This window comes from Anguilla anguilla, chromosome 1 (genome assembly GCF_013347855.1).
Source record: "Anguilla anguilla isolate fAngAng1 chromosome 1, fAngAng1.pri, whole genome shotgun sequence".
Lineage (NCBI taxonomy): Eukaryota > Metazoa > Chordata > Actinopteri > Anguilliformes > Anguillidae > Anguilla > Anguilla anguilla.
The window spans coordinates 75,390,966-75,413,444 of NC_049201.1; the positions used below are offsets into that span (position 1 = coordinate 75,390,966).

The 22,479-nt window shown below is 51.3% G+C and overlaps 2 protein-coding genes across 5 annotated transcripts in view; both read right to left on the reverse strand.

Moving 5' to 3' along the window:
* Positions 1 to 2,710, reverse strand: part of crybg1a (crystallin beta-gamma domain containing 1a) — a 65,348-nt gene extending 62,638 nt beyond the window's left edge. Inside the window, exon 1 of the mRNA XM_035379906.1 lies at positions 2,108 to 2,710. Coding sequence (XP_035235797.1) covers positions 2,108 to 2,451 — 344 coding nt within the window. The 5' untranslated portion in view covers positions 2,452 to 2,710. The remainder of the gene's footprint in view (positions 1 to 2,107) is intronic.
* Positions 2,711 to 4,342: 1,632 nt separating this feature from the next.
* Positions 4,343 to 21,629, reverse strand: tonsl (tonsoku-like, DNA repair protein). Of its 4 annotated transcripts, none has more exons than XM_035401961.1 (28): positions 21,364 to 21,629; positions 20,569 to 20,664; positions 19,957 to 20,099; positions 19,517 to 19,700; positions 19,044 to 19,173; positions 18,641 to 18,812; positions 18,125 to 18,239; positions 17,404 to 17,549; positions 17,002 to 17,154; positions 16,666 to 16,791; positions 16,105 to 16,282; positions 15,785 to 15,840; positions 15,049 to 15,138; positions 14,622 to 14,694; positions 14,137 to 14,300; positions 13,286 to 13,409; positions 11,385 to 11,605; positions 10,610 to 11,087; positions 10,179 to 10,351; positions 9,599 to 9,699; positions 8,856 to 9,012; positions 8,421 to 8,499; positions 7,895 to 8,202; positions 7,213 to 7,384; positions 6,563 to 6,738; positions 6,000 to 6,073; positions 5,777 to 5,910; positions 4,343 to 4,783 (listed from the first exon to the last, which is right to left on the reverse strand). In XM_035401961.1, the coding sequence occupies exons 1-28, from the start codon at positions 21,386 to 21,388 to the stop codon at positions 4,590 to 4,592; spliced, it is 4,242 nt and encodes a 1,413-aa protein (XP_035257852.1). In that variant the 5' UTR covers positions 21,389 to 21,629; the 3' UTR covers positions 4,343 to 4,589. The 4 variants fall into 4 exon arrangements, with proteins under 4 accessions (XP_035257852.1, XP_035257766.1, XP_035257690.1 ...); XM_035401875.1 differs by having other exon boundaries at positions 6,000 to 6,076; XM_035401799.1 differs by having other exon boundaries at positions 10,179 to 10,372.
* Positions 21,630 to 22,479: the final 850 nt, after the last annotated feature.

Here is a 22,479-nt window from a genome sequence, read left to right on the forward strand (position 1 = left end):
TGCGGTGCAAAACACGTGCCCATATTAAGCCTGCTGTCTCTGTCGCGAGTGTCCTATAGAATTGCTTAAAGTCAGACTGACGGTTCTTTCGCTTTCTTTAACCATGGAGGGTGTTCACACGCAGTAGGCGTGCCCTGTGATGTTTTTCCGCTTGGATGGGAGCGTGGGCCGAGGGTTAAGCTCTGTGTATATACGCCGCATCCTGGTGCGCTCTGTAGGAACAGGACGCCGGCGTGTTTACGAGCATATAAATGCGCAACGGCATATAAATGCGCAAATGCGACACCACGCAGTACGCGCGAGCACATAAACATATAGCCTACCTATGGCTCATAAAATACGGACAGACGTCCCAGATTATTACTCCAGATGAGAGAGCTCTGCATCAGTCAATTATGCACAGTGTGCAGAAGCGATTCGTTTACACAGCATACGGTTTGACCACGATTAGTCTGCATATGTGCAGGTGTTCGAACCGCAGTCAGGTGCGCGAGCCTGAAAAAACGAATCGCCGGCGCGAAGCAAACACGGGAGTCCTATCCCTCCCAACTGTCCGTCGATCCTGGAAACACCTCGAGTTCCAGGATGGATATTTTACTTGTAAAACTGAGGGGTGGTTTGGGATGATTGGCGGATGACGAAGAGCGATAGAAAATAGTGTTCAAACCAGTTACAGTGTGAAGCAATTGCTGTCACAGCCAAGATTACAATATAGCCGCCGTAGGAACAGAGTGACTCCTATTTTACACTGAACGTGATGCCCTCTTTGTGCGGATTCTATACTCGCTGTAATTCACTGGGAATGAATAGAATTCATAATGTGATGAAACTATAGTTGTTGTTGTTTTTTTCTTTTTAAAGGAGCGTCACTTCCCTCCACAAATTCCCCCGAAGATGTTCTTACCATACACACACACACACACACACACACACACGGCTCCACAAAATAAGTCCCAACAAGTTTTTCTGTGTCCGGACTCGCGGCTTCTGACTTGATTTCTGTGCCCTTGCCAACAGAGCGGAGGCGTGGAGAATTTATGGAGAAATAGTTCTCCCAGTGAGAATCGAAAAGACGTATTTTTACCCGGGTTTTTCCTCGCGCCGAGGACTGAAAGTGAGAAAGCTGAGCGAGTTTAAACTAGCTCCGCAGAACGAGGACACCTCACCTGCTCACCGCATCACTCGCCACGGGGCAAAGCCGCTCGCTCTCCGCCAGAAAGTCAAACGCTGTGCAAACTTGTATGAATCGATGCACAATAAACACAATAAAAACTGTGATAATTACCCGAAGACATTATGTCAAATGATAATCAAATCAGACTAATTTGGTTCAACTAATCTGTCCAGTCTACAATCACAGTATTTTGACAGTCATCTGCAGTGAGCACACTTTTTCTGCCAAGGGTACATGGGCTATTTTTTGTGTTAGTGTACTGAGCTATGGCACACTGCATTATTGCATGATTGCAGCCTTTCCGAGAATTACCCTCTTCCACACACACACACACACACACACACACACACACACACTTTCAACAGCCCCCCTTGACATGTATTTTCCTTTATGTAAACAACTGCTTGCTGCAATATAGGAACACCACTGTCCTGGGTGAGGTGTCAGGCCTACCCAGTTTAAGTTACCGTATTTAATTACAACGGGATTAGACGCTGTTCGAAATTACTCGACAGAGGAGATGCGTCATGCCACAGTAACTACACGCGCTCTCGCGCTCGCCATCTGTACCTGTTTAAGACCGTGCACCACGCTTCTCATTCGCAGAATTAATGGGTATGAGTGGAGATTTTTTTAGCAACAACAGACAGTGCAATCCATACCCTCTAAAATTTTGAGCATACACGTGCATCTGTAGTCCATTAAGGGAACAGGTAAATCACACTCAGTAGTCAGTACATTCAATCAATATACGGAAACAGTGTGAGACAATAGCTTTTCATGAGTTTATGAATGTCGTATGATAATGCAACGTGAATTTATATCGTATTTCAATACTAAATATTGAGCACAGTTTAAAGAGGAATACAATCGCTACTGTCATATTTCCAGAATTTTGTCACCTAAGTTCGACTTTACTTTCGGTGTACTTACAGGTGGTTCCTCGTTGCCTCGAGGTCCTCGGAGTCGCTGAAAAACAGAGGGTCGTTGTGGGACTTGTCCCGTGAACTCTTCCTTTTGGGCCACTTGAATCGCCTTCGCTTCTTCTCGGTGGGACTGACCGTCGCGTCGCTCGGAGACGTCGTTCCCTGTGGATTGATGGGCGAAGTCGGACTGGTCGGTGAAGTTGCCTGCTTATCGATCGGGCTCGTGGGCTCTCCATCCCCGGGCGAAGCCGTGTGTTTGGAAGCATTTTTTCCATCTGCCTTTTTTTCTTTATCTTGTGACTTTGTTTTGACAAACAACTGTCTAAATTTGGCCGTCCCGGATTTGCTCATTGCTGACAAATTGTAACAGAAGTTGCTGGTATTTCAATCTGGAAGACGTTGAGAGTCACCAAATGACTGCGTACAAAGATCTTTTTCAAAAATCCAGACCCCTTTCTTTTATAATTCAAGTCAATATAATTGCTGGACGTGTGTCAGAGCCAACTACCGCGACAGGATCTCCTGTCTCCGCGGGACGCAGTTAAGGACACGCAGGTGAGCTTGAGCAGTGCGCGCGAATTCCTCCTCCACGCCTCATCCACACACGGCGCGCCTGACGCAGTCTTCCGGGTCCCACAGAGTTTACTCAGGTAGTCAAAAGCATTCGCCGAATTTTAAATTCAGTGTTGCTAGTGCCACCCCTCGTCCGCGGCGCGCGCTGCTTGCTGCTTAATGCCAAACCAACGTGCGCCTCGCTGCGAAATTTACGGTCACTGTTTTGAATTGTTCCCTTGAGCTACGGCAGAGCAGCTTGGGTAGTCTCGCTCAAGATCGGAACATTTTGATGCCACTGAAAAGTAATAAAGAAAGAACGATTCCGTCGTTTCCCTGTTAGGAAATATATCCAAAGTTCTCTGCATTCCTGGAAAGTGTCTTGAGATAATTTTAAAAATCAATAACATGAACGTTTTTTTTAATATTTTCATAAAGGCACTGTATTTTTGCTGTTGCTGACTCACGGTCATCATGTAAGATCAAACAGATTTCCTTTGACTGGGGGGTGATATTGTTGCCAAGCTAAGAAGAGACAGACCGAGTTTGTCCCACGATGAGTCAACCTTGCCCACAGCCGTGGGTGGAAGAAGTTATCCTCCCTTTTCCAGCGCTGGGTAAAAACGTTATTTTCTGGCGTTGGCTGTGTTCACGAGACTGAATTGAGGTTCACGAGACGGATCTGCTCACACACACAGAGTTTTATTTGTATTTCTCTTCAGATGCGCGGCTGGTGGGATCCTGCTGGACATGGCTTCTCACCGCACTGGGATTAAATACATACGTAAATGAACAGAGAGGCCAACAGGCTCCCCAAAGATTGCTTCTGTTCCACAATGTCCAGAGCATGCAGAGAAATACACCACATCAGTCTAAGGCAGTGGTTCTGCAGCTCTGTCCTGCTGGTATCTATTCCAACAACATTATGCAATTCTAGAATTTTAAACAACTGTTCATTTTTCTTAATTCGTTGCTATATTTGTGCAGTATTGTGCTATATTGCAACCAATTACATAAAAAAAGTTTTGTTTTGTCTTTTAACCCCAGGACCAAGTTTTGGAACCACTGGTCTAAAAAAAACCCTTTAAAACCACTAAATGTTACAATGCCAGGTGGAGAACTCACCTCAGCTGTCACCAGTGAAGTCGAAGTCAGCCTATGACTGATGTTGGGAAATGACAGTTAAGCGCAGGGCATAAACACTATTGTGCAATAGTGTAATTAGTACACATACGGCACTAGGGAAGTACATGGCGTTTATCAGCCACGTTTAAAAAATCCTGGATTTAGGTGGCTCTACTGGCAGTTCTACAGAAAGCAATACACTTCACTCCAGGGTACTTTGAGTAAAAAAAGAACCGTTTTCTCACAGCAAGATCGCCCGTTCCTCAATAGGAAATAAACGGGAGAGATTCCATTTGCAACGGCTAACCTGGTACGGGGCTGGCTACATTCAGGCTATCGAATTGAAACATACGTTTACACCACAGGTCTTGACGTCCAGTTCCGTTTTTTTGTCTTTATCCATTTTTTTCTGACCGCCTGTTTACATGCAATTTTTGAAGTGGCCCATATCCGATACCTGTGCTCAGACGGTTTACGCCAGAAAAACCCCGCATGCGCACACAAGGGTTTGGATACCGATACAGAAGTAAACAACCATTCCATATCGCCATCTACGACGGACACATCGTTTTTCAATTGCTTTAATAATCCTCACCAAACACAGCAAGGACAAATCAGCACAGTTTTGCACACAATGACATACTCCATTTCAGCTGAAACTTTGAAAACACACACACACGCACAATACATATATATATAAGGACAAAGATTAAATATACATTTTGATCCAAACGCCAGTCTCTGGATGGTGCAGTCTTTGCCCGAGCTCCGGGTGTGAGTCCTCCAGTCCAGACGGGGGCACTGCAGCGGACTCACAGAGAGGGCGCGGCTCTGAGCAGACACTTGGCGTAGCGGGATAAGACTCCGCCCCCCCGGGCTGCCCAGCTCTCCTGCAGAACCTTGCGGTCCAGCTTGTTGAGCCGCTGGGAGCAGAGCTGCAGGTTCCGCACACAGGAGGAGAGGCTGTCCAGGGTCCCACCATCCCACGGCCCGCACACCTGACAGCCTGGAATACGCATGCACGCACGCGCACACACACACACACACAAGCACGCATGCACGCGTCACACACACACACACGCACACACACATGCACACGCACACGTTGCGCACACACACACACGCATGCACGCGTCACACACACGCGCGCACACACACATACACACACGGTGTTAAAAGCAGTCCATGGTCTGGCTCAGGCATGCCCACAGGCCACTGTTCTGTGTCAGTTACACCAAGGGGTTCTTCAGTCAACAGCTTCCAGCCTCTCTGTAGACAGCTGCAGTGTGAGTCCTTACAGAAACCACAGGTTGGTACAGTGACAGTAAGTTGGTATGGTGACAGTAAGTTGGTATGGTGACAGTAAGTCGGTATGGTGACAGTGAGTTGGTACGGTGACAGTGAGTTGGTACGGTGACAGTGAGTTGGTATGGTGACAGTGAGTTGGTATGGTGACAGTAAGTTGGTATGGTGACAGTAAGTTGGTATGGTGACAGTGAGTTGGTACGGTGACAGTGAGTTGGTACAGTGACAGTAAGTTGGTATGGTGACAGTGAGTTGGTATGGTGACAGTAAGTTGGTATGGTGACAGTAAGTTGGTATGGTGACAGTGAGTTGGTACGGTGACAGTGAGTTGGTACGGTGACAGTGAGTTGGTACAGTGACAGTAAGTTGGTATGGTGACAGTGAGTTGGTATGGTGACAGTGAGTTGGCACGGTGACAGTGAGTTGGTATGGTGACAGTAAGTTGGCACGGTGACAGTGAGTTGGCACGGTGACATGTTCACTAGAGCCCAGCTGCACATCTTGGTGATTAGATTCAGCGACTGCCTGACTACAGTGAGATCGGTGATCACGGTGACGTTAACTACAGGGATTAGTTATGACAACACGCCAAGGCTGCTACGGTGATGGTGAAAGCGGCGACAGCTGTTGTCACGGCGACGCTGCGGGTGAATTCGGCAGCGGCGGTTCGTCGCGGTGGCGTTGCGGGGCCTACCCTGCAGGTTGAGGAGGTCCAGGGTTCGACGGCCCTCTCTCAGGGCTGTGAGGAGGGGCTCCAGCCCCTGTGAGGTCATCGCTGGGTTCCCCGACACGTCCAGAGACACCAGGGACGGACAGACAGCCAGGCACCTGGACACACGGACACAAGGCCACTCAGCACTACTGACTCACGCAGACGCAGACGGACGGACGGACAGAGAGACAGACAGACAGCTGACCTGGCCAGGGTGGAGAGGTCACAGTCTGTCAGTCCATTTCCCGCCAGGCTGAGGTGAGTGAGAGCACACTCCTCCTGCTGAACAAACACAGAAACCATCTAAACACAGCCTGAACACAATCTAAACACAGCCTGAACACAGCCTAAAACCCATCTAAACACAGCCTGAACAGTCTAAAACCCATCTAAACACAGCCTGAACACAGCCTAAACATCTAAACACAGCCTGAACACCATCTAAACACAGCCTGAACAGTCTGAACATCTAAACACAGCCTGAACATCATCTAAACACAGCCTGAACACCATCTAAACACAGCCTGAACAGTCTGAACACAGCCTAAACATCTAAACACAGCCTAAACATCATCTAAACAGCCTGAACACCATCTAAACATAGCCTGAACACAGTCCAAACACAGCCTGAATACCATTTAAACACAGTCTAAACATCATCTAAACAGCCTGAACACAGTCTAAACAGCCTAAATCCCATGTAAACACAGACTGGACAGTACTCCAAACAGCATCGAAATAGAGCCTGAGCGGAGGGGGCGGAGCTACCTGTGCCAGCAGGGCAGCCAGGCGGCTCGTGACGGGGGGGTCATTGGGCCCGCTCCGGACCGCTGACAGGTAAAGGTGTGTCAGGCACCGGAGGGGCAGGGTCTTCAGAACCAGCTCGAACCCGGTAGAGCCCAGGGCATTATGGGAGAGATTCACTGACCTCAGATGACCTGTGCCTTGGGGGGGGAGGGGGGGTGCAGAGATGAGGGGGGGTGAAGACGACAGGTTAGAGGACATTGGTTGGACCACGATCTTCTTACTGAATCTAAAACCAAGGACATTACATTACATTACATTACAGGCATTTAGCAGACGCTCTTATCCAGAGCGACTTACACAACTTTTTACATAGCACTTTACATTTTGTATCCATTTATACAGCTGGATATATACTGAAGCAATGCAGGTTAAGTACCTTGCTCAAGGGTACAACGGCAGTGTCCTTACCCGGGAATCGAACCTGCGACCTTTCGGTTACAAGCGCAGTTCCTTATCCACTGTGCCACACTCCGTCCGTCATGCCAAGGAGGCATGAAAACGAACGTTTGGAGTGCTTCCCTGGCACCAGGCCGAGGGACGATGGGCAACCACCGGATGTACAATTTAGCAAAAACTGTAAGGTCACCACGGCGGCGGGATGGGGAGCTCACCGGACAGAGCGCGCTCCAGCAGGAGGCGCTGCTGCTGCAGGAAGCGGGCGCTGAGGCCGCAGGCCTGCAGGGACAGAGTGGCCAGCAGGGGGCAGCAGAGCAGCAGGCAGGACAGAGCCTCAGACACAGCATCGCCCAGGGGGTTCACACTCAGCACCAACTCCTCCAAACACTGCAGAGAGAGAGGGGGAGAGGGAGGGGGGGAGGAGGAGGGCGAGAGAGAGAAAGAGCGGGAGAGAGGGTGGAGAGAGGGAGGGGGGGAGGAGGAGGGCGAGAGAGAGAAAGAGCGGGAGAGAGTGGGGGGGGGAGAGGGAGAGGGAGAGAGAAAGAGAGAGAGGGTGGGGGGAGAGAGAGAGAGAGCGGGAGAAAGGGTGGAGAGACAGAGGGGGGTGGGATAGAGAGGGAGGGAGAGGGAGAGGGTGGAGGGGGGGAGGAGGAGGGCGAGAGAGAGGGTGGGGGGAGAGAGAGAGGGGGGTGGGATAGAGGGAGGGAGAGGGAGAAAGAGAGGGAGAGGAGGGAGAGGGGGGTGGGATAGAGAGGGGGGAGAGAGAAGGGGGGAGAGAGGGAGAGAGTGGTAAGAGATCTCATTATCTTTCTCACATGCACGCATGCACATAGAAAATGGAGAAACGGCCCTTGAATGATGCTAAAACCGGCAAAGCTAGGCAGCCATGTCAGGTACCGGAAACGCTGGCTGACTCCGCCCCTCCAAAGTCAGGGATGCCTTCTTCAGACCCTCCCCCGTGATCCGATTGGCAGACAGGTCCAGGAGGCGGAGCCTGGGCATGGTGGCGGCCGCGGACACCAGCTCGGGCATGAGGTCATCGCTGAGACGGTTGCCGGAGAGGCGGAGCTGAGTTAAGTTGGCCTGCAGTTTGAGTGCGCGCAGTACCGGGGTCAGAACAGCAGGGGGCAGACTGAGACCAGATATGCACACCGATGGGGTCCCATCCTGCACCTCACACAGGCGCAACACCAACCTGTGTTCACCTGCAGAGACACACACATAGTTACACACGCACAGAGACACACACACACACATACAGACACACACAGTTCCACACACACACATACACACACACACACACACACACAGTACCACATGCACAGACATCAACACACAAAGTTAAAAACATGCATGCACACACACACACCCAGTTCCACATGCACAGAGACAGAGACACACACACAGTAACACACACACACACCTGTAGCCAGACTCTGACAGGCCTTTTTGTAGCGTTCAGGTAGAGGGGGAAGATCCCAGGAACACACCTCCGCTAGCACCTGTGTGAACAGCCTTCATCACCACCATCATCAGTGATATGCATCTTCATCATCATCACGATCAACGGCCTTACTGTTATCTCTATCATGACCATTTCACAGTTATCATCACCATCACTGTTATCTTCGTCATCATCCTCATAAAGCTTTATGATTAGTTTTGAGGGCCGAGGGACTGATCTGGCATTCTTCACTAGCATTTCTAATGGTTTGGATGAACACCCTCAATACGGGCAATGCACAACTTCCTGTTTCTAAAGGGACTCCCCCCCCAAGCTGAACTAGCCAATGGCAGTGTTGGAGGGTTTGTAACGATAACGGACGTAACGGATTGGACGGCCGCCCTGCTCTCTCACCTCCTCGTTGGTGTGCAGCACAGCGAGTAGCAGGTCGTGCGGTGAGAGAAGAGCGCCCTCTTTCTGCAGGGAGAGGCGTGGCAGGAGCCCACAGGCCTGGTAGTACCGCTGGGCAGCCTGGTCACAGAGCCAGGACACTGTACAGGAGTCTGCCTCACTGAGGAAGAGTCATACAGTCAGTATTACTCACACTCTCACACACACACACACACACACACACACACACACACAGGAGTCTGCCTCACTGAGGAAGAGTCATACAGTCAGTATTACTCACTCACACTCACTCACTCACACACAGATACACACACACACACACACACCATACAGGAGTCTGCCTCACTGAGGAAGAGTCATACAGTCAGTATTTCTCACTCACTCACTCACACACAGATACACACACACACCATACAGGAGTCTGCCTCACTGAGGAAGACTCACTCACTCACTCACTCACTCACTCACTCACTCACTCACTCACTCACTCACTCACTCACTCACTCACTCACTCACTCACTCACTCACTCACTCACTCACTCACTCACTCACTCACTCACTCACTCACTCACACGGGAGTCTGCATCACTGAGGAAGAGTCATACAGTCAGTATTACACAAACACACACTCACACTCACACTCACACTCACACTCACACTCACACTCACACTCACACTCTCTCACACACACACACACACACACTCACACACACGCACACACACACGGGTGTGCAGGACAGGCTCACCTGTGCGGGATGGGGATGAGGAAGGCTCGCTCCTGCACTCGCACGGTGATCCTTATGGGGGGGGGCAGGGGAGCAGCGACCGCCTGCGGGAGCGGAGGTGGCTGCGAGGGACATGGGGGGGGGAGGGGGGGGGTTTAAACTTCTGCATGCTGTCAATGACACTGTGACCTTTAACCCATGTGTAGATCTCTTACCTATGAGTGTGAGTGTGTGTAGATCTCTTACCTGTGAGGAGTGAGTGTGAGTGTGTGTAGATCTCTTACCTGTGAGGTGTAAGTGTGTGTAGATCTCTTACCTATGAGTGTGAGTGTGTGTAGATCTCTTACCTGTGAGGAGTGAGTGTGAGTGTGTGTAGATCTCTTACCTGTGAGGTGTAAGTGTGTGTAGATCTCTTACCTGTGAGGTGTGTGTGTGTGTGTAGATCTCTTACCTGTGAGGTGAGTGTGTAAGTGTGTGTAGATCTCTTACCTGTGAGGTGTGTGTGTAAGTGTGTGTAGATCTCTTACCTGTGAGGTGTGTGTAAGTGTGTGTAGATCTCTTACCTGTGAGGTGTGTGTGTAAGTGTGTGTAGATCTCTTACCTGTGAGGTGTGTGTGTGTCGGGGCTCCTCCAGTGTGGGGCTGCTGGGTCGGAGCACCTCTCTGCGGCCCAACATCTGCATCCCCGAGAGCTGCGTCATCTTCACCTGCCGGGGCCTCTGCGGTCCCCGGGCCCCGCGCTGCACAGAGAGCCCCCTGCTGGAGGAGGGCGGAACTGCACAGGGGGAGGGAGACACTGCTGCTCTTCAGTTCTTTACTCTTGTTGCTTGTCTGATTTTGTAAAATCAGACATCAGATCAAAATCTGATTTTGTAAAATCAGACAATCTAAATGTCAGGACTTTGTTTCTGTAGTGTGAGCGTGCATGTGTATGTGTGTGGGTGTGTGTGTGCATGTAGGGGTATGTGTACACACGCGTGCATGCGTTTGTGAGTACGTGTGTGTGTAGGGGCATGCGTGTCTGTATGTGTACCTCTGGAAGGGGGTTCTGGGGAGGCGGGGCGGTGGCTCTGGCTCCTCCCTGATGATGTCATGGGGCGGGGCTCCTGCACAACCCCCACTCTCCTCCTCTTCCTCGGCTGCAGCTCCCCCAAGTCATCCTCCAGCCAATCGTCCTCCACATACTCCTCCGCCGGGACCAGCGCCGACCTGCCATTGGCTGATGCAGACGACGTTGGGCTGCACTCAGGCTCTGATTGGTCCTGGGCGTGGAGGAGGCGTGACTTGGCGCTGCCCAGACCTCGAATGGCCCTGAGGTACTCCTCTGCCGTGGAGACAGGGGGCGCCGCCGAGTCGGTCCCTGTTGCCGCGAGAACACCCTGCGTCAGACCCACCTCCCCTGACCTAGCATGGGGAGGAGAGGATTCTGGGAAACGTAGGCGGGGCCTCACAGGCCGTAGGGGACTGACGGAGCAGTCTGAGTCGCCGTGGTCTGAGGAGCTGCTCTCTTCCTGCAGAAGGGATAAAAATGAAACATATTTTTATGAACTTTATGATTATTTATAAGTAATCGTGCACAAGTAATGAGACGTATTCTCAATGGACTGGACCCGTGTGTTTGGGCTTTAAGGGGGGCCTTTTCTTTTCTCCACAGCGGGTTGCAGTTCCCTTTCTTTTATACAAACACAGTCTGCAAACACAGCAAGCTACTCACCGATACGAGAGTTCTACCCCACCTGGGAATCGTCCCCTAACCGGTACCCCAACAATTTCCCCAAAGAACCCCCATCCCAGACAGACCCCCGTACCTCAAACAGAACGGCGTCTTGCGCTCGGCGCGGCTGGCCCCCGGAGCGCCTCCTGGTGGGGCTCTGTGGTACTGCGCGGTCCTCCCGCCCCCTGCTCCTCTCGGGGTGCGGGTCGGGGGAGCGCGCCCGAGGGGGGGGCACCAGCGGCTCGGAGTTCTCCGCGTCGTACAGCTGGCTGTCCTGCAGCCCGTTACTGGCCCAGGCCGGCACCGCCCCCCCCGCTACGGGACAGAACAGGGAGAGGGGTTCAGATACCCCTCAGTGGGACAGAACAGGGTGAGGGGTTCAGATACCCCTCTGTGGGACAGAACAGGGTGAGGAGTACAGATACCCCTCTGTGGGACAGAACAGGGTGAGGAGTACAGATGCCCCTCTCTGGGACCGAACAGGGTGAGGAGTACAGATACCCCTCTGTGGGACAGAACAGGGTGAGGAGTACAGATACCCCTCTGTGGGACAGAACAGGGTGAGGAGTACAGATACCCCTCTGTGGGACAGAACAGGGTGAGGAGTACAGATACCCCTCTGTGGGACAGAACAGGGTGAGGGGTTCAGATACCCCTCTGTGGGACAGAACAGGGTGAGGAGTACAGATACCCCTCTGTGGGACAGAACAGGGTGAGGGGTTCAGATACCCCTCTGTGGGACAGAACAGGGTGAGGGGTTCAGATACCCCTCTGTGGGACAGAACAGGGTGAGGGGTTCAGATACCCCTCTGTGGGACAGAACAGGGTGAGGAGTACAGATACCCCTCTGTGGGACAGAACAGGGTGAGGAGTACAGATACCCCTCTGTGGGACAGAACAGGGTGAGGAGTACAGATACCCCTCTGTGGGACAGAACAGGGTGAGGAGTACAGATACCCCTCTGTGGGACAGAACAGGGTGAGGAGTACAGATACCCCTCTGTGGGACAGAACAGGGTGAGGAGTACAGATACTCCCCTCTGTGGGACAGAACAGGGTGAGGAGTACAGATACCCCTCTGTGGGACAGAACAGGGTGAGGAGTACAGATACCCCTCTGTGGGACAGAACAGGGTGAGGGGTTCAGATACCCCTCTGTGGGACAAAACAGGGTGAGGAGTACAGATACCCCTCTGTGGGACAGAACAGGGTGAGGAGTACAGATACCCCTCTGTGGGACAGAACAGGGTGAGGAGTACAGATACCCCTCTGTGGGACAGAACAGGGTGAGGAGTACAGATACTCCCCTCTGTGGGACAGAACAGGGTGAGGAGTACAGATACCCCTCTGTGGGACAGAACAGGGTGAGGAGTACAGATACCCCTCTGTGGGACAGAACAGGGTGAGGAGTACAGATACCCCTCTGTGGGACAGAACAGGGTGAGGAGTACAGATACCCCTCTGTGGGACAGAACAGGGTGAGGGGTTCAGATACCCCTCTGTGGGACAGAACAGGGTGTGGCCCTTGCGCCAGTGAAACTAACAATGAAGCAAAACAGGAAACAGAGGTGGGGAGATGAGGAGGTGAATGCGGACCCAGGGTAGGGGGGGTAAGAGTCATACCGGAAACGGGGGGGGGGGGGGGGGGGGGGGGGGTGTGGTTGCAGTCATACTGGAGGAAACGGGGGGGGGGTGATGCGGAGGTAAATGGGGACTGTGGGGGTGATGCGGAGGTAAATGCGGACCAGGAGGGGGTGATAAGGAGGTAAATGCGGACTGTGGGGGGTGATAAGGAGGTAAATGCGGACTGTGGGGGGTGATAAGGAGGTAAATGCGGACCAGGAGGGGGTGATGAGGAGGTAAATGGGGACCAGGAGGGGGTGATAAGGAGATAAATGCGGACTGTGGAGGGTGATAAGGAGGTAAATGCGGACCAGGAGGGGGTGATAAGGGGGTAAATGCGGACTGTGGGGGGTGAGGTCAGAGTCATTCCCCACCTCTCCCCGCAGCAGCTCTCCTCAGCGCTCTCTCCATCTCGGTGCACTCCCGCCGGGTCTCCGGGTCCAGGTGCCGGCTGTACGTCTTCAGCCAGCGGTGCAGAGTGTCCTGGGGGCCTTCGCCCTGAGGGCACGGACAAAACACACCCTCCAGTCAGGGCATTAGCTCTGGTGTGTACTGTACTGTACTGGGGACAGTAAACAGCTTTGGTCAGTACTGTACTAGGGTCAGTAAAAAGCTCTGGTCTGTACTGTACTGGGGTCAGTAAACAGCTCTGGTCAGCACCATACTGGGGTCTGTAAACAGCTCTGGTCTGTACTGTACTGGGGACAGTAAACAGCTTTGGTCAGTACTGTACTAGGGTCAGTAAAAAGCTCTGGTCTGTACTGTACTGGGGTCAGTAAACAGCTCTGGTCAGCACCATACTGGGGTCTGTAAACAGCTCTGGTCTGTACTGTACTGGGGTCAGTAGACAGTTTTGGTCAGTACTGTACTGGGTCAGTACACAGCTTTGGTCAGTACAGCAGTGGGGTCAGTAGACAGCTCTGGTCAGCACTGTACTGGGGTCTTGGTCTGTACTGTACTGGGATCAGTAGACAGGTTTGTTCAGCACTGTATTGGGTCAGTAGACAGCTCTGGTCAGTACTGTACTGGGATCAGTAGACAGCTCTGGTCAGTACTGAATTGTGTCAGTAGACAGGTTTGGTCAGTACTGTATTGGGTCATTAGACAGGTTTGGTCAGTACTGTATTGGGTCAGTAGACAGGTTTGGTCAGTACTGTATTGGGTCATTAGACAGGTTTGGTCAGTACTGTATTGGGTCAGTACACAGCTCTGGTCAGTGTCTGACCTTAGAGGTCCTGACGGCGACGGAAGCTCCCTTCTCCACCAGCAGCTGTGCGACCTGGAAGTGTCCGCAGGACAGGGCGTCGTGGAGGGGGGTCACCCCCTCACACAGCGGCCCCCCAGGGTCATTCACATGGGCCCCATGGGCCAGCAGCACTGACACAATGTCTGAGAGGGGGAGGGAGAGGTAGAGAGAGAGAGAGGAAAGGGGGGGAGAGGAGAGAGAGAGGAGCGAGAGAGACCTTCAACATAGTCCTAAAGCAAAGGCCAGTAGGAAAAACACAAAACATTTGTCACTCATTTTATGCCTGCGCTGTTACTTTCAAAATAAAAGACTTGCTTTTGTGCGTGAATAAACTAAAGACTAAGCTTATCAATGAGAAAAAAGAGCCCAAAAACACCTTGATTTTCTTCTCCATCCTGCATAGGTGAGCAGATCTGCAGTTTTTCCCCCCAAAAGAAAGCCCCCCTGATGTAGTGTTAACTCACCGCAGTGACCATGGTTACAGGCCTCGTGGAGAGGGGTCCAGCCACAGTAATCTCGGGGGTTCACTGGGTGACCCTAAAACGGACAGAAACCCGACTTTCACAACCTCGGTCCCACGTCAGAAAATTTTTTTTTTTTTTTAACCTGCGCTTCAGATAACGCAACTGAAATCCATGAGCTCAGGAACCGGGCACCAGGCCCCAAATGTACGCAAGCCCCCTGAGGCACTGGTCCTCTGCGGACAGCACTATGCAAACGCATTTACACAAATGAAACTGAACCGAAATGGACTCATCAACAAACAGAACGGCTTTCAGGTCCCTGATAGCCAGTCTAGCTGTCTGGGACTGCGTTGGAAACAGTGCTTCCTGGGTAAATACTGAGCCGAGAATGTGCCCCGCCCATTTTTGGGGCGGAGTCTTTCCTCACCTGTTCCACCAGGTACTGGACCTGCCGCAGGTTCCCGTCGATGCAGGCCCGGTGCAGGGACGTCTCACCCTTCTCATTTCTCCGGTTCCACTGCAGCGACAGAGAGGGACAGGTTGTTCGCGTTACAGGATTAAACTTCATTTTACATACATATTTACAACATAAATATTAGATTAGATTAGATTCAGGTCATTGCCTTCTAAGAGAACGAAATGCGTCCTCTGCATTTAACCCATCCTAATTACTTAGGAGCAGCGGGCAGTCACAGGGCGGCGCCCGGGGACCAACTCCAGTTTCCGAGGCCAGTGCCTTGGTCAAGGGCAACGGCAGGAGTACACCCAGGGGCAATTTAGACTCTCCAATTAACCTAGCCTGCATGTCTTTGGACTGTGGGAGGAAACCGGAGTACCCGGAGGAAACCCACGCGGACACGGGGAGAACATGCAAACTCCACACAGAAGGGCCCGGGCGGGGGCTCGAACCCAGGACCTTCTAGCTACGAGGCAACGGTGCTACCCACTGCGCCACCGTGTCAAATATATGTTTTAATGTAATTTTAAAATTTGGATAGACACAGAGAGAATTATTATTGCTATAATAATAATATTACAGAATATGGTAGGGTATTACTGTCAAAACCGGGCCCTGCTCCAGAACAGAACAGGCCAATCCCCCCCAAAAGCAGCCCCTCCCTACCCCCTATACCCCAAGCCCTGCCCTCCCCCCCATCACTCACCCGTCCTGCAGTTCTCCTCCCAGGGACCATCCGGTCGTACTCTTCCAGATCCTCATCTGAGAAACACACAAATACAGCAGTCAGGCAAAAATATACAAAAAAACACACTCAGCTTTTCAATCCTATCAGTTTATCTGGCAATCTTAATTAACATGTGCATCTGCCAACGTGTCCAGAAATGCATTAAAATGCATTTTATTACGTACAAGAAATTACCAATAATTTTGATTGGCTGGCGGCACACAGTAAGTAGATACGCCCACAATGGCATGGGGGTCATGAAACTTCACTCCCCGAATCCTACTGATCTATCCTCTCACCAGAGTCAGAGAGCTGGATGTCGCTATCCTCCAAGGCCTCGCTGTTCTCCTCTTCCTCTTCCTCTCCCTCGCTACCACTGTCCGCCGCACACAGCTCCTGGAGCTGGGCTGCCGTGTCATCACAGTGGGCGGAGCCTCTTCGCTGCTGAGCAGCAAGCCACACCCTCAGGACCTGCCGCTGAGAAAGAAATAAAACGATAACAATTTTTTAAAACATCCTAATTTTAATTACAAAAGTTTTATACACACCTGTAGTTTTGTGTGTGTGATTCTCTGGGCTCTACACACCTGTAGTTTTGCAGGTGTGGTTCTCTGGGCTCTACACACCTGTAGTTTTGCGGGTGTGGTTCTCTGGGCTGTACACACCTGTAGTTTTGCGGGTGTGGTTCTCTGGGCTGTACACACCTGTAGTTTTGCGGGTGTGGTTCTCTGGGCTGTACACACCTGTAGTTTTGCGGGTGTGGTTCTCTGGGCTGTACACACCTGTAGTTTTGCGGGTGTGGTTCTCTGGGCTGTACACACCTGTAGTTTTGCAGGTGTGGTTCTCTGGGCTGTACACACCTGTAGTTTTGGGAGTGCAGCTCTCTTGGCACACTGCAGGGCGGTGCTGTAGCAGTTGTCCAGCTCCTCTAGGCTCCGCCCAGCCTCCTCTTCAGCAGCTGCGATATTCAGCCACGAATCACACTCCTGTACACACACACACACACACTTATTGTAAAAATGCACAGGTGCATAGACACATTGATGCATAGATACACAGGGGCACAGATACACAGGTGCATAGATACACAGGTGTAAAGATATACAGGTGCATAGATAAACAGGTGCATAGATACACAGGCGCACAGATATACAGGTGCATAGATACACAGGTGCTTAGATACAGGCGTCCTGTACCTCCTTGGGGTTGTTCTGTCGCAGCTCCAGCTCCTGTCTGTAGTGTTCCACGGCCTTGTGGGGCTGACGGAGGTCAGCGTAGGTCGCAGCCAGGGAGACGTGGATCACAGCCAGCTCCCTGGAGGGTTTCCCCAGGGCCAGCGCGTAGGAGAGCTGCACAAATGGGCGCACGCAGGTGGACGGAGGGACGGAAAGGGCACAGCGTTATACCCCACCCCCTCTCAAAACGACAACAAAAACCATAACGACAGCCATGACATGTAACCATAACAACAATGATAAACGTAAGACACAGAATACTCCACAAAAAAATCAGGCCAATGTAGACGCTAACAGAGTATTCGGCCCCAGGGTAGGTGTGTAGCGGCTAGCAGAGAGTTTGTAGCGGTTATGTTAGCTTACCTGTGAGCGGTAGGCTTCCAGAGCCTTGCTGTAGCAGCCCACCTTGCAGTACAGGTCTCCCAGCTGCTCGGCCACACCCACGGCTTCCTGCGGCTGCCCCTCACCCAGGTCCAACAGCGCCTGCTCCAGGCGGCAGCCCTGGATCGCTACGAAAACCAAGACCATCACCCCGTCACACATTTACGGGTTTGGAGCGTGGGTATAGAGTCTGAGAAGGAGTGTGTGTGTGTGTGCGTGCGTGTGTGTGTTTGTGTGGTGCGTATGTGTGTATGTGTGTATGGTGTGTGTGCGTGTGGTTGCATGCGTGCGTGTGTGGTGACGTGCGTGTGTGTAAGTGTGTGTGTGTGTGGTGTGTGTGCGTGCGTGTGTGGTGATGTGCGTGTGTGTGTTGACGTGCGTGTGTGTGTGTGTGTGTGTGTGTGTGTGGTGTGTGTGCGTGCGTGCGTGTGGTGTGTGTGCATGTGGTTGCATGCGTGCGTGTGTGGTGACGTGCGTGTGTGTGTGGTGACGTGCGTGTGTGTGGGGTGACGTGCGTGTGTGTGTGTGTGTGTGTGTGTGTGGTGTGTGTGCGTGCGTGTGTGTGGTGTGTGTGCATGTGGTTGCATGCGTGCGTGTGTGGTGACGTGCGTGTGTGTGTGGTGACGTGCGTGTGTGTGGGGTGACGTGCGTGTGTGTAAGTGTGTGTGTGTGGTGTGTGTGTGTGTGTTTATCTCAGCCTCACCGTGTTTGAAAGCTCTCTTCACAGCGTCTCGGTCTGAGGGCTGCTGGGAGTCCAGAGTGTACGCCTTCTTTAGAGAGCGCCGAGCTGCCACAAAGTCTCCCAGGGACAACTGCACCTGCACACACAACCATTATACACACACACACATTAAACTTGCACACACACACACACACACACATTACACATGCACACATTACACACACACACACCACACATACACACACACATTATACACACACATTAAACACGCACACATATCAAACACGCACACACAGACAACCATTATACACACACACATATTACACATACACACATTACACACACACACCACACATACACACATTACATACACACACACACAGCGCACACACACACACCAGACACACACATTAAACACGCACACATATTAAACACACACACACACACACACACACAGGTAATGCTCTGGCCCAAAATGCACTCACGTGAAGCGAGTTGAAACGGGAGGTAGAGGTGTTTGGCGGGCCGCAGCGTTACCTGGCCGATGCTGTGGCTGCACTCGCTCTCCCCGAACTTGTCCTTCATTTTTCGGGCGCACTCCTTGGCCTGCTCCAGGCAGCGCACGGCGCTGGACGGGGCCCCGTTGCGGAAATGGATGCGCCCCAGGTTAAATTTGGCGCGGTACAGGTCCTCCAGCAGCTGGTTCTTCCTGCCAGGACAGAAGGACACATTAATACTTACTCTTTAAAAAAATATATTTTACCAATCATAAAAACAACATAGCATAACACAACAGAAAGAGGCAGGGCTATGCAGAAAGGGGCATGGCCATGTATAAAGGGGAAGGACCAGGCATAAAGGGGCGGGGCCATATATAAAGGGGCAGGACCAGGCCGCAAGGGGCGGAGCCATGTATAAAGGGGGGGGGTCACGGCCTCACTCTGCGATGAAGATGCTCCGGCGGATGAGCTCGGTGCAGCGCTCCGGGTCCTTCAGCCCGTCGGCCACAAAGCCCAGGTTCAGGTAGAGCCGAGCCCGCATCTCACTCAGCTCCCGGGGGGGCACCACACCTGGGGCGGGGGGGCAGAGAGGACCCTGAGAGGGGCGCAGGGGAGAGAAGACATCCCCCAAAAAAAAAACCCAAAACCAACTCGAGCCGATCACACCACCACACTGCTCTGGAGCTGGACTGGGCTGTATGGCTCGAACTGGAGGGTGTTTCACACAGCAGGACTGCAGAGCTCGGAAAGAGCCAAGCTCAAGGGGGGGGATCTTTAATCAGTCTCATCATTTCAGAGCTGGAGGTACTGTGTATAGCAGTCTTATTTGTGAAGTTTAGAAAAGGTGTTTTGTACTTCTGTACTTGTGTATTTGTTGGGTTTACCAGAACACAAACCCCATTAAAAATCTAACCTTCCAAGCGGTCATCAACGATGGCCAAGCTCTTCCTGAAAGCGTCCTCTGCCTGGCGGAGGCTGTCCTGCGATTGGTCCGACTCGTGACGGAACAGGAAAGTCCGACCAATGGTGGCCAGCGCCCTCTGCTCCTCCGCAGCGTCCCTGACTGAGCGAGCCAGGTCCAGATGGAGATGCTGGTACTGGAGAAAGAGAGGGAGAGAGAGGGGGGAGAGGGGGGGGGAGAGAGGAGGGAAAGGGAGAAAAAGGGGGAGAGAGGAGAAAGAGTGACAGACATGTAAGAACAAAGGAAGAGTGAGAGATGGAGAATGTATGTAGCCTCACCTGCAGGTCTTGTCTTTGGACTGTGGGAGGAAAACCACGCGGACACAAGGAGAACATGCAAAGTCCAGATCCTTCAGCACCCCATACTCGCTGGGGTAGGCCTTGCTTACTCACCTTCAAAGCTGCCTCAAAGTTTCCCAGCTCTGCAAAGCATTCTCCAATCCTCCGATTGGCTACAGCACAGCCAATCACGTCGTGCAGCACCTCAGAGAGGGCCAGTTCCTGCCGGTGTTCCTCAATGGCGGCCTGGAAGTCACCTGGGAGACAGGCGTATGGGGAGGGTTCTGCTGTCACACTGATGCACCAAGACCCCAGCTGGGACTGGCCACTGATTTTACGCAATGAATGTATTACATTCAACAGTGTAACAGGCCCAGAAATGGACCACGGAATGTTTTTCCATGTGAAAATGTCACTCATGCTTAAGTGTGCGCTATTCCAGTAAAGGAAATCAACACACAAAAATACTGTTTCTAACCCTCTGAGGAGTAGGTTTTTTGGAATGTTATTTCAAGCCAGTGTTCTAGAACCCTGTTGCTTTCAGTTATCAGTAGTTCTTGTTACATCTGCATTGGAGTGCTCAGTTAAGACAATTCTAATCACAATGAGATATTCACCTTAAAGGCTTTAATATACTTAAAGCAGGGAAAAAGCCAACGGTGCTAACTTGTTTAAGCTAACGTGCACCATTCCTGATTCCCACCAAACACTGGGTAAATTACTCACCATTTTTAGCCAGTGCCTCTCCCAGCTGGTTGCACAAGCTTGCCTCTTCTTTCAGATTGTTGCTGCCCTGAGCCTTGCTCTTGGCTTTCTGCAGCTCTGCAGTGACATCCAGACCAGAGGGAGAAAGAGAGCCAGGTGGAGAGAGAGGGAGGGAGGGAAGAGAGAAAAGGAGGGAGGAGAGAGAGATTGACAGGTTTTACCGAAATTCTCGGCTAAGCAAATGTTACAGTGACAAACGAGTATCAGAAATGCAGCACGCAACAATATCAAGAAACATATAATCAACACGCAACAAATCAAACTAGTGATATCAATCTTGCCGTAGTGGGACAAGTTTATATACATTTCATACAGCTCTGAAACAGTAGAAACCTCTTTTGCCAGGTTTGGCAAGTCAGTTGCAAGGCGTTATATTCTGTTAACAACGAAACAAACTACGCCGTCTTTACTGGTTATAGCTTGCCGCTCATATTAATCAGCTGAATTCACGATGTTTCTTTTACACTGAAAATAACGTTGCTAAATGAATGCAATGTCAACATCGTTGTGTAAGTGCAGCTGCCAATCCAGACATATGCGAACTAGCTAGCCAGCATAGTGCTAATACTGGTGTTTGCTAGCTATAAAGTACAGCGATGACATTAGGTCTATAAACATCAGTGTCTGTCATGTCGTGGTCTGCAACCGTCAGAAATGTCACAGAGTCTGTTAACTAATTGAGAAGTAATACAAATCGTTTCGATTCGTGTACACCGAAATCTCGCAAATTGTGACTGTATTGCAAACGACACTTACGTTTTACCAGCCGAGAAGCGCTCATGTCGGAGTTAGACTCGTTGGCTAATCCAGCCAAGGCACCACGGAAAACGGCAGAAGTCCTTAATTTCTGAAAACTTACGTGGCTGTAAGTAATCGATTTTAGTACAGCTGGTATTTTATTTCCTTTTTACGTTTTGATCATAGCTCATCGCGACAAAAACAAGGCCATTCTCACTTTCAGCTGAACTAGCAACTCCAACCTTGCTAGCTAATTGTTTTCAACTGTCTTCCTATTCGCAATACCGCGCCTGATACTGTTCTGCCAATGAGTGTCTGCGGCGCCTCTGATTGGTAGGAAATAAGTGTGACGCAACGACAAATTCTGTAGGAAATGAAAACAGAGATTGAGGACGCCATGCTTGTAGGCTCAATCGAACTACAGCAGCTGGTCCGTCCACGTAAGTGCAGGCGCAATACTCTGTGCAATGTAGTCCCACAGACAGACACTGGCACTTGGTAGTTTGGCACTCCTTCTCACTGTAGTAGAGAGATGGGTACGGTCTCTCACTGCTTTTTATTTGTTTTTTCTTTTTTTAAAATAAAAGAACAGGTTTCACTGATCCACCATCCTTGAGTGTCCCACCTTTCCCGACTGGATTTCATAGAAGCGTTTTTGAGAGGTGTCTATGGCACCGTATACTAGTTTGTTACATTGATCATAAGACATGGGGCCCTATTTTCACGACAACATAAGCGCAAATGTGCCTGAGTGCAAGTGGGCTTGCTATAGTTTTTCATTCCCTGAACAGCGCATTTGTCACCTGTGGGCTCCTGCCACACCTCTCACTGCAGAAAGAGGGCGCTCTTCTCTCATCACACGAACTGCTGCTCGCTGTGCAGCACACCAACAAGGAGGTGAGAGGGCAAGACTGCTGTCCAATCCGTTACATTTCACAACCTACCACACTGCCATTGGCCAGTTCAGCTCGGGGGAGTCTCTTTGAAAATCGGAGGTTGGGCGTTGCCTGTATTGAGTGCGTTCGTCCAAACGGTTAGAAATGCTAGTGAAGAATGTCAAATCAGCCCCTTGGCCCTCGATTTGGCTCGAAGAGACGTGTCCACAAAACTGCAGACTCAAAATTTGTCAGTGGT